General features: G+C 49.1%; 1 protein-coding gene across 4 annotated transcripts in view; it reads left to right on the top strand.

Moving 5' to 3' along the window:
• ACAP3 (ArfGAP with coiled-coil, ankyrin repeat and PH domains 3) overlaps positions 1-14880 on the top strand; it is a 96343-nt gene that overhangs the window by 39800 nt on the left and 41663 nt on the right. For all 4 annotated transcript variants that reach the window (XM_037380912.1, XM_037380914.1, XM_037380915.1 and 1 more), the window contains exons 2-4: positions 1511-1568; positions 5306-5425; positions 5938-5991. In XM_037380912.1, the coding sequence (XP_037236809.1) occupies positions 1511-1568; positions 5306-5425; positions 5938-5991 (232 nt within the window). The remainder of the gene's footprint in view (positions 1-1510; positions 1569-5305; positions 5426-5937; positions 5992-14880) is intronic.

Raw genomic sequence — 14880 nt, forward strand, 5'->3', positions numbered from 1 at the left:
GTAAAATATTATGCCTGTTCCCGTTGAAGAATGCTTAGAATAGATGTTACTGAGTGCGCTGTGCTGCTTTGGTTATGTGTAGTCTTTGTAAGGTGCATACAAGTACCATGTTGTTGGCCTGAACCCTTCCTCAGCTTGGCAGAAATTTAGATTTAGACCCCAGCTTTGTGACCTGTTGGGCTTGCTTCTTAAATTTATCCTTCCTTCTCTTACAAACATGTCCCTTAGCGAAGACAGTCACTATCTTCATCATTCCCTTATTCGCTGAAGACACCAAGAGCCTGAGCGGCACGGAGTTACTACGTATGGTAATGGTTCCTCCAGGACTTTTGCTGCTCCCTTTGGTTTGTGGGTGCCCTGTCCTTTTGCTGAGATAGCAGTATGGATTCACGGGGCTTTAAGTCACATCTCTCCCCTCCTGTTCTTTCAGCTGGCACATGTTCAGTGCCGGATGTTTTTAAAGCCCGAGTGTAATATTTCAGGAACCAACATAAATTACAAGCCCACCAACTTAAGAAGCTCTTTGCAGTGACATTTGGATTGCATATCCTTGGTGCAGAAGGGTGGTGTGGGGCTTAGCACCTTTCCAGGTGTGTGGTTAAAGAAACGACCGTCCAAGTGTAGACATCATACAGCAGTGAGCAGCTCTGCAAGGGAATGCTCTCAGGTTTACAGGGCTTACTGTCAGACTTCAGCCTCCAAAAAGGCATTTCATACCACGTGCCTCAGCCCGGGAATGCCTCTTGGAAATGACTGATGTCACGTTAATATTTCATTTTGTGAGGGAGGCCCGGTGACCTTTGCAGCTGGATTCTAATAGCCTCTTACTGTCATATCTGTCCAGTGATGTGGAAGGAAAACAGATCAGATAATCGTGGAGCGGATTTATCCGTATGCAAGCAAAGACCCACATGTGTGAAAGGGATTTAAGGTGTTCAACCGCAAAAGGACCAAGATGTGTTTCTGCTTGAGTGATGGTTCCTAAGGTGAAAAAGACATAATTTGCCATGTGGCTGCACTTCAGGCACAGTTATAGCCTAGAAAATGTTTTTTGGTGGTACTGAAGTAAGCAATTTGTGTTGTTGATGGATGCAACTGGATAGCTAAGGTGTAACAGTGGTTATTTCTGTGTCAGTTGGCATTACTGCCAATTAACAACGTTGCCTGCAGAATCAGAACAAGGCCACTAAATGAGTTTGCTGCGTGTGGCTGCCACAGCACACCTGAATTTCCCCATGCCGCTGACAGAAGATAGCATAATATCTGTCTCTTTTCCCAGCCCTGTGGAATTTATTCCTGATGAGGTGCGATCCTTCTCCCGAGTCAGTCAGTCCTGAGTTTACATAGCAGCGGGGAACTCCAAAGTGGGAAGCGTGAATCCCTCCTCCTGTCCACCACCAGCACACATGCCTTAGTCCCTCTGATCTTCAGTCATCCGGGACCTCCTGGCTTCTCTCCCAGTCATCAAAAGCAATCAATTAATTATTTTTTTTCGCTGTTGTCGTTACAGGGCAACCATTGATGAAGTGGAAACAGATGTGGTGGAGATAGAGGCAAAGCTTGACAAGGTAAGGTGGGGCAGCTTGGTGCATTGGTTTGAAGAGGGGCTGATGAGTTCCTGCTTAGGAGTTTGGCCCCAGCAGTCTCCTCTAAAAAGTGAGCCCATCTCAGGCTGTCAGGAAACTGATGTGTCGGACACTGGGCTTGTCCGCAGGGCCACGTGTCCCTCTGCTGAAAGGGACCTGTCAGGGCTCCTTCGTGACTGCCAAAGGAGTCAGGACAAGAGGTCCAGGTGGGCTCCCAATGCTGGATGATGGCCTTCTTGTGCTGCCCCTGGAACTCAGGGGACTGACACTGCTTCTCCTGCTCTGGCAAGTTATTTCGGTGCTGTTTCCCCTCTCCACCATCTTGCTTGTGATATTAAGCTGTGTGGGGTCGGAGCCCTTACCAGTCCACACACCGCTGCGTCAGCTCAGGGGTGTAAGGAGACGTTGGCAGGTAAACAAGGGACCAGATTCAGACTGATGGTGGTGGTTGCTGTCTGATGTTCAGCCAGGCTGTGCACCACAGCTGCAATCTGACGCTGGAAGTTTCCTCTCAGGGACCAGTTTGGCCATTTTGCATTTATGCTGGCGATTCTTTACATCCAGTTGGTAGTTTGGGTCTAAGTCAGAGGCTTTATGTTGGAAGGCGGCTTTTCCACCCCCACTCCTGTTGATGTCTGAGCCACCAGCCAAGTTGTTTCTAAGCAAGAACAGTGTAAAATGAAGAAGAGGAGCCAGAAGAGCTGCTGGCTTTTTGTCTGCGAGATTTCCCAAAGCCAGCAAGGGATAAAACTCCTGCGTCTGATGTAGAAACGGGCTTTGTTGAAGTCACAAGCCCTAGGCAAAGCTGTGTCCTATAAAACCTATTTACTAATCAAGCTGCTTGAAATGGTGATCTGCACAAGCTAACTAGTCTCACTGGTGAAAGCTGCAGAGGGGTTTAGGTTATCTGTTTTCCTCTAAACTAAGGCTCTAAAGAAAAAGCGTGGGGAGAAACTCGCTCCGATTCTAGCACTGCTGCTGCCAGTGCCCCCTGTAGTTAGACAACTTGGTGTGAGGAACAATCCTGGAGCGAGGAGAGTAGGCTGGAAGTACAAGAGCTGTTCAGAGCTCTCAGCTTTTTATTGTTAGTGCTTTGTTGCAAATTGATTTGAGCTCCTTTGGGTGAGGACTGCATTTAAAACAATAGTCTCATGCAATTTTGGTCTTCCCCTGACAGCAGTTATGGGGTGATATTCTGGAAGTGCAGAGTGGGCCAACATTTCATTCTGTTTGCATACATCATTTTCCCTGCCTGTTGCAGACATGAGTGGTCATGCAAAATGCTGGCTCAGTTACTGTCAGCAACAGGCTTATCAGGCAAGTGAGGCTGGAGTTCAAATTAATTCTCTGAGGGTAACTTGGGACAAGGTTCGGTCACCCCCCTGAAAAATCAGCCTTGGATGGCGCAGCTCCCCTCCCGTGTCCAGGCTGGGTGGAAGCCCAGGGCAGCCTTTTCAGGGCTTGGTGTAAATGTCGTTCAGTAGTACCCAAATAACTGTCATGACTAGTTCTTAAAGAGCAGCAAGCTGGCGAGGACTGACTGTTTCTCTGCCTTTTTCTGTGCCGCTGAGCACCTAGCTGATAAACAGTTAACTTTTTCACACCTGTTTGAAATGGAGGTAAAGGGTGGTGTCAATGATTCATTCAAGGGAACAAGAGATTTGGGCTTGGTTCTGTTTCAGGGGGATTTCCTTCATTCTGCCCTGTGCTCCACCAGCAAAGTCATCATTGCTCCCCTTGGGAGTGTGCTTGTGCCGAATGGCCTTCAGCTACTACACAGCCTTGGCCACAAGTGTTTGCACAGAGGTATGCTAGAAACCGCCACGTTGCAGAATAGGCTGGATTTCCTTTCCAGAGGATCTGTCCAAATGCCTAGTGTACGTCTGGGCTCCAGATGTGACAGGAACTGCATCTGTTTGCTTTTCTTCTCTGGGCTTGGACGGGATAGCCTGCTAGCATCCAATGCTCTTCTGTCAAGTTACGTGGACAGGAGAGGATGAGAGTGTGAAAGAGTGAAGACTGTATATACTACATATACACAGATATACCACGTGTGATGATATTTATATTTGTATATTTGTATTACATATATATTTATACATTCAGATATACTCAGATATATTTTTACAAAACTGCAGATAGAGGCAAGCCAGCTTGTTCTGCAAAACATGCATATAGATTAGACCCCAAAGCCTTGTGGCTACATAAATAAATGAGCACCAAGGCCAAAACCAGCACATCATGCTTCAGTGGGGCTTTGGTATCGAGCCAGACTTGAGAGCTGCTCATTCCCAGCCTGTAGGTGAGGCTGGTTGATGGGGAAAAATTTCTAAAGCCATTTTTCATTAGTAAGATTAATATCCCTAAAAAGCTCTTGGATTTTGAGAATGGAAAACTTCAGATCCAAGTGTTGTTTGTTATCAGCAGCTGAAGTTTTCAACTTAGTTGAAAAGCCTAGAACAGTGATGATATAAACAAAAACCAACCAACCAAAATATTAAAATTTTTTACTCAGTGGCCAGCTGTTACTGTTGCAGATCCCTTGGGCCTTTGGTTTATGGATTTATCTTAAGTTGTTTAGTGTAACCTTTTACAAGGAGCTTTGGCTGAAAGGAGATAGGCTAATGGCCAGGAACTCTGGCTAAGCTAATGCTCCCATCTTTACAGCCAGTTCCAGGCATGCTAAGGCACTTTGCTGTGGCTAGGAAGTCTGGGAATGTTCCCTGCAGCTGTTAAATTATCAGAAGTGGATAAAGGCTGTCTGGAGATGTATGCCTCTGCTGCAGCAAACTAATTCCAAAATGAGGAAGCTGGCCCATTTTGCTGCAAGTTCCAGGTGACTTCAGTGTTAACTTCACTCTGAGAAGGCTGGGGGTGAGAATCGGAGCGTGTGTAGCTTGCTTAAAGTTGTTAACGTTTCTCCAAACAAAGCTCTTTCCAGGTCCATCAGAAAGACTGCGCTAAGTCACGTGCAGTCCAGAGAGACACACTGTGATCCCTTACAGTGTCTCAGCAAAGTTTCCCAGGGCTGCAGAATGGTGGGAATTGATTCATAGGTATCTAAATCCTGATGGTTTAACCTGCGTGTGAGGGAACATTGATTTTTTTTTCCCTGGCTGCATGCAGCAGGCACAGCTTAAACAGTCCTGGTCAGTTGGTTTAAGGAAAACACGATACAAAACCATCAGAGTGCTGAATGCTGGCTCCCTTCATTCCAAGGGAAGAGCAAAACAAGGCTCTACAAGTATACAGAACAGCCAGCTGGGTTCAGAGACTTGACAATCCCAAAGAGCAGTACGCTCCCAGCAGGGAGATTCTAGACAGCTTTTCACTTCCACCCAGCACCAAGGAGTCTTACCTCTCCCCAGTCAGTCTGTGTAATCAGGTTCCTTTTATTGCAGTCCTGATGCCTCAGGATAGAACGAGCAGTAGAAACCCACTGGAAAAAATGGGCTGCCCTGATTCATCTGTCCTCAGGGGACAGCCTGCAACTGTTGTTCTTAAGTGACAAGCGAAACCCTGACAGCATGACGTACCGGAGAAGTGGGATTTGCATCCCTGTTTCTGCCATGTGCAGGCAGGATTGCTAATGTAGCCACACCAGGAACACGAATGGCTCCGGTTCTAAAGGTCTTGGGCTGTGGGGTTGGTGCAGATTAAAACCTGCCTGGCTGCAGTTGGGTCTGATGTGGTCAGCTCACGCCTCTCTCCTTGCGCAGCTGGTAAAGCTATGCAGCGGGATGATAGAAGCAGGCAAAGCCTACATCACCACGAACAAGCACTTTGTCAGCGGAGTCCGGGACTTGTCACAGCAGTGCAAGAAGGATGAAATGATTTCGGTAAGTCATCCTGGGGGATGGAGCATGGGACACACTGAGGGATGGGCAGTCTTAATCTTCCTGATACCGCGAATGGACCGTATGTCCAAGACCCTTGTACTGTTTAAGTAGCTGTTTAGTATGGAATTTTAATTTTGGAGGAATGTAGAGACCATCTGATACGCAATACTGAAAGGTCAGAGTGAGATTCATTGTTTGCAGGGAGAACTGGACTTTTAAGAAGCCACAGTGCTGGCAAGGTTGTTGGAATCTAGGTCAGTAAGCATGAGTTATTTAGGAAGCACGGGTAACCAGCCTACACAAGCGACAGCTGACATGTTGATTTCAGCACTAAACTGGAAAGGACAGGGAGCCTATGGCTTCACTGTCAGGCATTTCTGAAATGCCACCTTGCCAAATGGTGGAGTGGCTCCTCAGTGGCTTAAATGAGAATCTCTCTCAGCCGTTGAACCCCTGGGAATGAAGGGCAGCTGCTTCTATTCACTGCCAGTTCTCTTTACCTTTTTTTGCAGGAGTGCCTCGACAAATTTGGAGACAGCCTGCAGGAAATGATTAACTATCATATGGTAAGATGCCTCTTCCTCTTGTCTTTTTGTGTGCTGATGGCAACTTCTTTCTTGAAGCACTGATGAAAGGTCTCCGGTCTTTGGCTTACTTGCCACTGCACGAAGGTGGGGTCCGTGAATGGACTGTCTCTTGGGTTCCAGTCCCTGCACATCACGTAGCCAAGAGAGCAGCAAAGGGCTGCGGGTTATTGTTGCCTCTTGCAACAGTATTGAACTGTATGAGCTGTGAGTGTGTACTCACCATGATCAGCCCTGATGCATCATGTGTGCTAGGAAATCGGATTTCCACAGGCTTACAGAGGAGGTGCCACTCGGTGAAAGGGTGTGTACTGTTGCATGGGTGCCTTTTGGCTCATTTCAGAGCAGAGATGTACAAGAAGTATGTAAAAGGATGAGGTTAGAGACCTCTTCATCAGAGGAAGAGGAGAGCTCATGAAGGTCCCGCACTCCAGATGCCTTGTTCTTCTTTTCGGATAACGCAGGTTTTTGTAGGGAGGGCAGACAGGGTCCTGAGGCGCTCTGGCAACTCAGACCCTGGCTGTTAACAGCCTGCATGTATAACCTTGTTGCTGCAGATGTGGAATACCTCTGAAGCTTGGCATTCAAATCTGTGATGTTCGGACACCAGCAAGGCTGTGAGTGAATCAAACTGGCCGGACTGCTGTGGTCAGTTGATGCTGGGAGAAGACTCAGTGAGTTGTGTGCAGCTCTGTGTTTAAGGCTAACACAGGACATATTAACAGTACAATGAGATGAAAGGAGGGAAATGCCCAGACAATGGCTATTCTGCTGAGCTGCCCGTGTCTCATTAACAGAGCCCAAGGGGTTAGAATCTGCCCTTTCTCCATCCCAAACATCCCAGCCATGGCATCTGTAAACCTCGTAGAAGAATAAGGTTCTTCGTGCTTGATGGCTCCATGCCAGACCCACAGTTTTAAGTCTGTAACTCAGTAGGAGCTTAAAGCACAAGTGCTTTGAAGTGAAGGAAGCTTCAGAGTGTCAGCACTGGACTGACCCACTTTTATACCATGAAGCCCCTGTCAAAGTACATTAGGCGCGATGCTTGCTTTTGGGACGCAAGTTAGCCACATGCAGCTGGAGAAGAGGCTGCATCAGGTCCATTTAATTATTTCATGAAGCAGATGGGACGACTGTTTCCTAGTAAAAAATGTCAGGGAAAAGAGGTATTGCACACACAGCTCTCCTAGGACTGTTAGTAGTTGGGAACAGACAGCTGTACAGCAATGTTGTTGGTGGGGAGAGAGTGAATGAAACAAGCGTGAGCAGCAGAGAAAAGGTGTGTTTGTTTCGAAGCAGAGAAAGTCAAACACTGATTGTCTGATGCTGCTCAAATTCCCTCAGCAATTGGAAGGTCTTTCTGCCAAGGAGCATATGAACCCTTGAGAAGCTACCCCTCCATACCAGGGCTCACATCACAGCTGCACTGATAGGGGCTGGGCTGAGGAGTGCGTGCAGCCCAGCCGTGAGGAAGCAGTCCCAGCCAGAAACCTCTAGATGCAGAATTCTGTCCGCAAGCTCTGCTGCGCCAGCTGTGCAGCTTCCCCTGGATCCCCGCTCCCTGCCAAAAGTGCCACTTCTGGGATTGCTCTTGCCTCAGCCAACTCATCATCAGCAGGACCCTTCCCAGAGCCGTCACATTCCCAGCTGATGTGGTCTAACCCTTCCCCTGCACTCCACCCCGGTCAGCAGGGCTGAGCTCCCCGCTACGTGTGACTCGGGGCTTCTCAAAGCATGTGCAAGGGGAGACAGTGCTTAAATCCTCCCTCCCCTCAGCCCTGGGAGAGCACCCTCCTCCCTTGGTGCACAGCAGCGTGAGTCCCTCTCCAGGAAAAGGCTTGGGAATGACTGCTGCATCCCGAGCCCGCTCCGGCGGCTGTTCATTTCGCTGAGTTATTTTTAGTGCCTTCTGCTGTCTCCTTTGTGTGTGCCTCTGCGTGTGCGTGTATGTGTATCTTGGCTCGTCGGTGTCTGAGGATCTCAGCTATGAAACAGTTGTCAGTGCTTACTCTAGGAATGCGGCCAGGACAGTATGTACAACTGGAACAAGTTAAAAAGAAGGGAAAATATCCCCAAAAGATCGGTTGGAAAAGCTTGTTCTATAGTTTTATTGCTAAAGTACGGGGCCCAGTGATGTCCTGATTCTAGTTCAGCAAAATCCAAGCATAAAACCTGCTTGAATGTAAATGAGCACACTGAGCTCCAGAGCATTCCCACCTTCCTTTTAATGCACAAGGAGGAAAAAAAATCACTCAACGCAACTTTAGAGGACAGATGACAAAAGAGAGAGTTGAGTTCAGAAGAGCTGGAATCAGTGTTCTCTGCCTTTTTTTTTTTTGCTCTTAACCACATGCATTTGGGCTAATGACTTACTCATGTCAAAGCATGCATAGAAGTTAGAAACCTCCATACCTTTATGGATCTGGACTATTGTACATTTATGTCTCAGCTTCCATATCTGCAAAAAGCATTTCAAGTGCATTCCTGTCTCTGAGGGGCTATTGGGAGGACACACAGGCTTAACGACTAACAGAAGCTCTGCTAATTCATTGCCAGGTAAATACCAGGATTGTCCAAAAGATGAATCAATACCCCAGGTAGTAGAATTTTTGCCCAAACTGTAGAAAGGGATGAAACCAAGGAAAGGTAGACAGGCAGAGGGAAAAGAGGACAGTTTTAATACTGTGAGATTAAAGGTGCTGGGATTCAAATTCTCTTCAGCCACACAAATTACACTGTTATAACTGGAAACACTGTCGGACTCCTGTCTGATAATGAAATTTCTAAGACATATTGAGAGAGAGCAGCACTGCTCCATGGGGAACAGCGTGGAGGATTTCAGCCACAGTCCACAGGCTGCTTCAGCTAATGGTGCAGGGAGCAATTCTGCAGTCCCTTCCCTGTTCAGATCTGTGCTTCTTGCTTTGGCTCGGGGAGAGAAAGGAAAGCAATGAAATTATAAAGCTGTGGGACCATTGCAGAACCAAGTGGAGCGGTGCAGAAAGTGCTCACACCTTAGGGGTGAGTTGCCACTTCGGAGGCTGGTGTCCCTCAGGAGTTCCTTTAGCCTGAGCAGTTTCTTGACCTTTTCCAGCCAGCAGAGAGAGGCAGTCCTGCCACCCCTCTTCCCTTCTCTCCATTTTTAACATTTTCCAGCACCCTTGTCATCCCTCCCTAGTGTGGCTCAGGGTCACACACACTGGGCTGCGTCCAGACTAGCCGGGTTTTTTAGCTTAGTTAAAGCCATTTCACGATGCAACCACACAAAGACAGGGAACTCTTGACTGCAGTGCTGGCTTGTGCCAGCTGAAAAGGTTCATGAAGCTGTGGTCCGAGGCTTCTCAGCTGTGCTCTGGAGGTGACTGCCTCTACCCGTTAGGTATTGAAGAAGCTTGGGCTCCTGGCTGTGGCCGGTTGTGGTGACTGCTCAACCTGGCTTGCTTGGGCAGCTCTTTTACTGGGGATGGCTTTGTAGGGGAGACAAGAGAGGTCAGATGGCTCAAATGAACCAATGTAGGTAATTATGATTGAGTAAGAGGTCAAGGGACTAATGGCTCTAGCTGGTTGTGTGATTTGGCTAGTGAGCTGGAAAAGCACTGCCCTGGCAGCTCCAGAGGATGTATTTCCCTAACGTGCCAACTGCTTAGCTGGGATGCTGATTTTGCTTGCTGCCTAGGGAAAATGGCCTTCCAGTGTCTTGGGAAATTGGCTTCCTAGGATGTTCTGTTCAGAAACGTATGCTTAGTGGCTTGAAAAAGAGCTTCCTACTGATGTTACAATGCTGACCTCTTGAGGCATCACTGCAGCTGCAGATGTTGACAGCAGCATCAGCAGAAAAGCCAAGGTCCTGCTGGCTGCCATGTCACCTCAGGATCAGATTCGAGGCAGGATGCTGTGCATGTATTCCTCTTGGTGACCGTACCGTGTCTCGATGAATATTGCATTCTGCTTCAGGGGGCTGTCATTCCTCTCTCCTAACAGTCATGGCAGTGTGTAGGTCCACAGAATTCCTGTACCCATCTTTTCTAACAGCAGTTCAGTGTCCTGACCTCAGTTGTACTGTTGCTACATTAGGTATCTAAGGGTTAAGGCATCCTAGACCTAAAATTTCCGTTTGTGCAGGGGGAAAATACCCGATGAGAAATGATTGTGACTCCTGCCTGTGTTCCAAAAGCAAAATGCCCCACTTTTCCTTATGGACTCTAGTCTTGCAGTTGTCAGTTGTGCTACGAATTTAAAAGCATCAGCTGTTACCTCTAATACTTGTAAAGGTACAGTGTTTAGGGTAATTGGCTCTTTACCAAACACACACAGGGCAGAGGTGCAGGGTCTCAGAGGTATTTCGTACTCCCAGTACCACTGGACTCAGTGAAACAGAGGCACCTGGACAACTTTGCAGTGTTAGCTTGCACTTCCCAAGTGAAAATGAAATCTTACTCGTGAAAAATTCCTTGTACCTGAGATCCTGAGGAAGTAGGGGGTCATCTCCTCACTGTGTAAACACTGCAGTATGCCAGAGCACTTCCCTCCAATAAATGTTGTGGTCTGCCCCATTATTTGTATTGTTCTGTTCTGTCGTTCCCCTACCTGTGGCCAGGAGCCTGTGCCAAAAACCAGAATGGGCTGATATTCTGCAGAAACTTCTAAAAGAAACGCTGCAGCCTTTGCAGCACGGGGCCCATCTGAAGCATCTCATCAGGGGACCTTCCCTGCACTGGTTAGAGGCTGCAGGGTGGCAAGCCTTGTTGCAGTCTACTAGTCTGATTGTGCTGCAACAGGGAACAAGTTTCCAGCGACCTCTGAGCAGTGGGTGGCAGACAGGGATGCCTGAGCCTTGCACAGCTCACCACAGTGAACCATTCCATTTCACAGGAGCCTGAGTGGCATGAACTGGAATTTTGCTCGCAGACCTGAAGTCTCCCCTGTGACCCCCCCTCCTCACTACATGCCACACTGGAGTAATAAATTTTGACTGTGGCTTGCCAAAGTACTCTTCTGTGCTGGAAACACTCCTTGCTTGTCTGCAGACAGATGCTGTGCTGGCAGCTCCAAAACCTGTGTGGTTTTTGCCTCCTTCCTTCCTCCTTATCACCCTCCCTAAAACAAGAAACAGATTGAAAGGTGTAGCAATCTGCCAGGCCGTCATATGTGAGAAAACCACCTTTCCTGCTTTTTACAGAATCTGATGAATGTAAGTGCAGAGTGTAACAAGGTTTCCTCACAGATAAAGGAGTGTAAAGTTACCATCGGTTCTGGAGAGGTAGATGATAATTATGGGCTATTGGATTTATACTATAATGCTAGGCAGTGGTGTTTGGAATTACAGCAGTGCAAAAGCTCACATATTTTTTTAACCCCATTGCCAAAGACTGTTAAACCCTAGACTTGAAGTGGATTTTATTCCTGCAAAATTCTGATTAGGTCAGAGTTCCCTGCCCTGCTTTTAGGTACAGTTTTTTCTAGTGCAGTCATGTACCTAATCAGCTCTTGTGAAGGCAGGGTAATCCTCTCCATGGACTTCTAAAGCCGAGACAACTGGATATGCTCCATGCCAGCTTCTTGGTGCTGACTAGCTGTCCAGATTGAGCGATGTACAACTTATAGATAGTTCAAAGCTGTCAGCACCCACTTCCAAGGGACAGCTTCCTCTCCAAGGAAGGAGAGACTGCAGGTTTTACAAGAGTGGGAGGCAGTGAATATGGGGATGCAATAACCCCTGGCTCTGTCAAAGAATGGCGAACAGTTTTCCCACCAGCCTGTTGCCCTTGGAAAGAAACACCAGGATCTGCAGCACAGCCTTGTCACATTCACACATCAAGGCTTTTTCCCAAGCATGCAGTTCCCTCTGTGCGATCAGGAAGATAAGTGGAAGCATGCAAGTGGAAGTGCTGTTGTGACAGGGTTGCTCTGGCTCGAGCCCATTAAGTGCATCTTCAGCAGCACCCAGTACTTGCAGCTCAGGAGATGTAACATTAACATTGCCCTCATCAGCCCTACTCCAGGCAGTGCTGTGTTGAGCTTCCTTAAGTCTTAAGCTTTCCTGTCTGCCGTAAATCACTGTAGCTACGTCACAGGAATCCTCCAGCAGGAGCAGCAGCAGCTTGCAGGGGAGATGTAGCTATGCCGAGCGAGCCAGGAAGCGTTTCCTGCTGACAAGAAGAAAAACCACCCAAGCTGTGATGAGTCAGTGAGGCAGATGGCAGATGTGGTGGGTGGAGGGTAGTGGTGGAGTTCAGGGGGATGGAAGAAGGAAGCGAAAGTGGAGAGTGCTTCCACGCTGCCTAGTCTCCACAGGGCTGGGTGGACCACCTGCATTTTCTGACAGAGCTTGGGAAGGGTCCAGGTGCATCAGGCTACCCCAGCAAGGGGCATCGTTTGTGGCTGCAGAACTACCATCTGGCAGGGGAGGTGCTTTCTGTCATCCCGTGGCTTCACGAGTTTTGCCGTTGTGTCCTAGTGCAATGACATTAGAGTGGTCTAAAAGACTTAAGGGAGCTGCTGCCCTTGCGGTTTGATACCGGTCCAGCTCAGTGCTGCATTCTGCGTTTCAGGAAGACTAGGTTTTTGTCAGTTCCCAGAATATCTGCTCTCCAGTTAGGGGCGACGATCCGCTTCAGTAATATGTAAGGGGCGGGAACAAATGTCCTTTAATCTAAGCACAAACTGGAGCTCTTGAGCTTTTTGTGCGACTCGGCATCAGCTTGGTTCCCAAGTTAGGATGTGCTGACATCCAATGTGTAGTAGAAGTAGTGTTGTCAGCTTGTTTTCCAGATCCTCAAGTGAGCTGTATTACAAAGGCATCACGGGTGGAATGCCATTCGTGGGTGCCATTTATCTGGCGGGCCATTCCTCAAGAGATGTAGGACCAAATCATATAGCCAGGCAGGAATAAAAGTCATTTAAGCATCTCCTGCCAAACAAAGGATGCTTGAATTCTGGCTGGCCCTCCTGCGCCTTAGGTTATTATAATCAGGTAGGAGCTGCAGTGAAAGAGAAATAAACTGTAGGAATATGAAAGCAGGGAAAAATGTACAGTGTGCTGTCAGTGTTGCGTTTTATTTTGTTACTTGAGCAGCTGAAGCGGTGTTTCTGTGCTCTTTCCAAAGCTCTGCCAGGCACACCCTAACAGCAGCTTGCTTAGACATGCCGTAGGACAAGTAAGCACCCAGGTCTCGGAGAAACCCCTTTGCCACCCTGCAGCAGGACAGGGCGCTGGGGAGGGGAGGAGGAGAGGCCAGGGCAGGCTGCCAAAGGCACTGCCGTCCCACCAGTGACGGAATGGGTGGTCTCTGGGGAGCAGGGTGTCTGACGGGGGGTCACGCGGAGATTGTGGGTTTGTTACGGGGTCACTTCTGATCCCCAGCAGATGCAGAGAGAGAGCTGACAGGGCAGCCTGTACCTGAGCAAGCAGTACTTGGGTGGACAGCCTGTACCTGTACCTGTACCTGTACCTGTACCTGTACCTGGGCAGGCAGCCTGTGCCTGTACCTGCACCTGTACCTGGGCAGGCAGCCTGTACCTGTACATGTACCTGTACGTGTACCTGTTCCTGGGCAGGCAGCCTGTACCTGTACCTGTACTTGTACCTGCACCTGTACCTGGGCAGGCAGCCTGTGCCTGTACCTGTACCTGCACCTGTACTTGTTCCTGCAGCTGTACCTGGGCAGGCAGCCCGTACCTGTGCCTGCACCTGCACCTGCACCTGCACCTGTACCTGTACCTGGGCAGGCAGCCTGTACCTGTACCTGTACCTGTACCTGTACCTGTACCTGTACCTGTACCTGTACCTGTACCTGTGTACCTGGGCAGGTGGCCCTGCCAGCCTGGCTGTAGCTGCCTCGTCTCGCAGCCACACTCTGTGGGAGACTGCTGATGGGACAGCATTCCCAAGACTGGCTAAGAGGATCAGACTCTGATTCCCAGACCACCAACCAACCAATGCTCATTGAAATGCAACACAAACCAGTCCCCCAGACTGTTCCAGGGGACATCGGTGAGAACGGGGCCTCCAGACTGGCCATGAGGGAGGTAAGTGTGGAGCAGTGACTCACCCAGCTCCTGACCGCTGTGGCCGGGGTGGTGAATCGAGGAGCTGGGGAAGGGAGAGCTGCCCTTGGCCATGTGTCAGGCAGCTGCATGGAAGCTCCACACCCTGCGTCTCATCATCTGGGGCCAGCTGTTGCAGGAGAAGGGCTGACTCCCTTTGTGATCTTGAGCTCATCTTGGGCTATGGCTCTCTAGTAGACCTTAACAGCCTGCACCAGCTTCACTGCCGCCTCCACCCATACCCTCCAGCCCCGGGCACTCCGTTGGAGCTCTGCCTGAGGCCTTCAGCCTTGGTTTGAGCTGTGCTGTAGGAGCACAGGTCTCCAGCTCAGCCATACCCAACCATGCACCGTGGTGATCCCGACTTAGAAACTGATTTTTCCAGCATGATGCTGGACCTGCCTTGTTAGGGATCTGCCTGGCAATCTCTGGGCCTGACCCTGATATGTGGACTGACGTCCCAGCCTGGCCTTGGACGTGATTCATCACCACAGACTTCACTGATGATCTTGGTGGAATATGGCCACCGTCTCTGAACCTGCCCTTCTTTTTTGGTGGGGTGGAACCTCGGCTCGTGAAGCCCCTGCCCTGCGTTATTCCTCTTCAGCTCCTGGTCCAACGGCCTCTGCTGCTCCCTGACGAATTCCCACCACAGATGCACCTTTAATCTCTACTCAAGCACTGCTCCCATGAGCAGCTGTGGTGTCCTACTTCTGAGCTCCATGCGTGTAAGTGCTGAGAGCAGCAGTTCACAGCCAGGCAATTTCACTTCTTTTTTAGCTTCTACTTTGCTTTGCAGCCTGGTGGGTTCTCTACTCTTCTCTT

The sequence above is a fragment of the Falco rusticolus genome, chromosome 3 (assembly GCF_015220075.1).
Source record: "Falco rusticolus isolate bFalRus1 chromosome 3, bFalRus1.pri, whole genome shotgun sequence".
Taxonomy (NCBI): domain Eukaryota; kingdom Metazoa; phylum Chordata; class Aves; order Falconiformes; family Falconidae; genus Falco; species Falco rusticolus.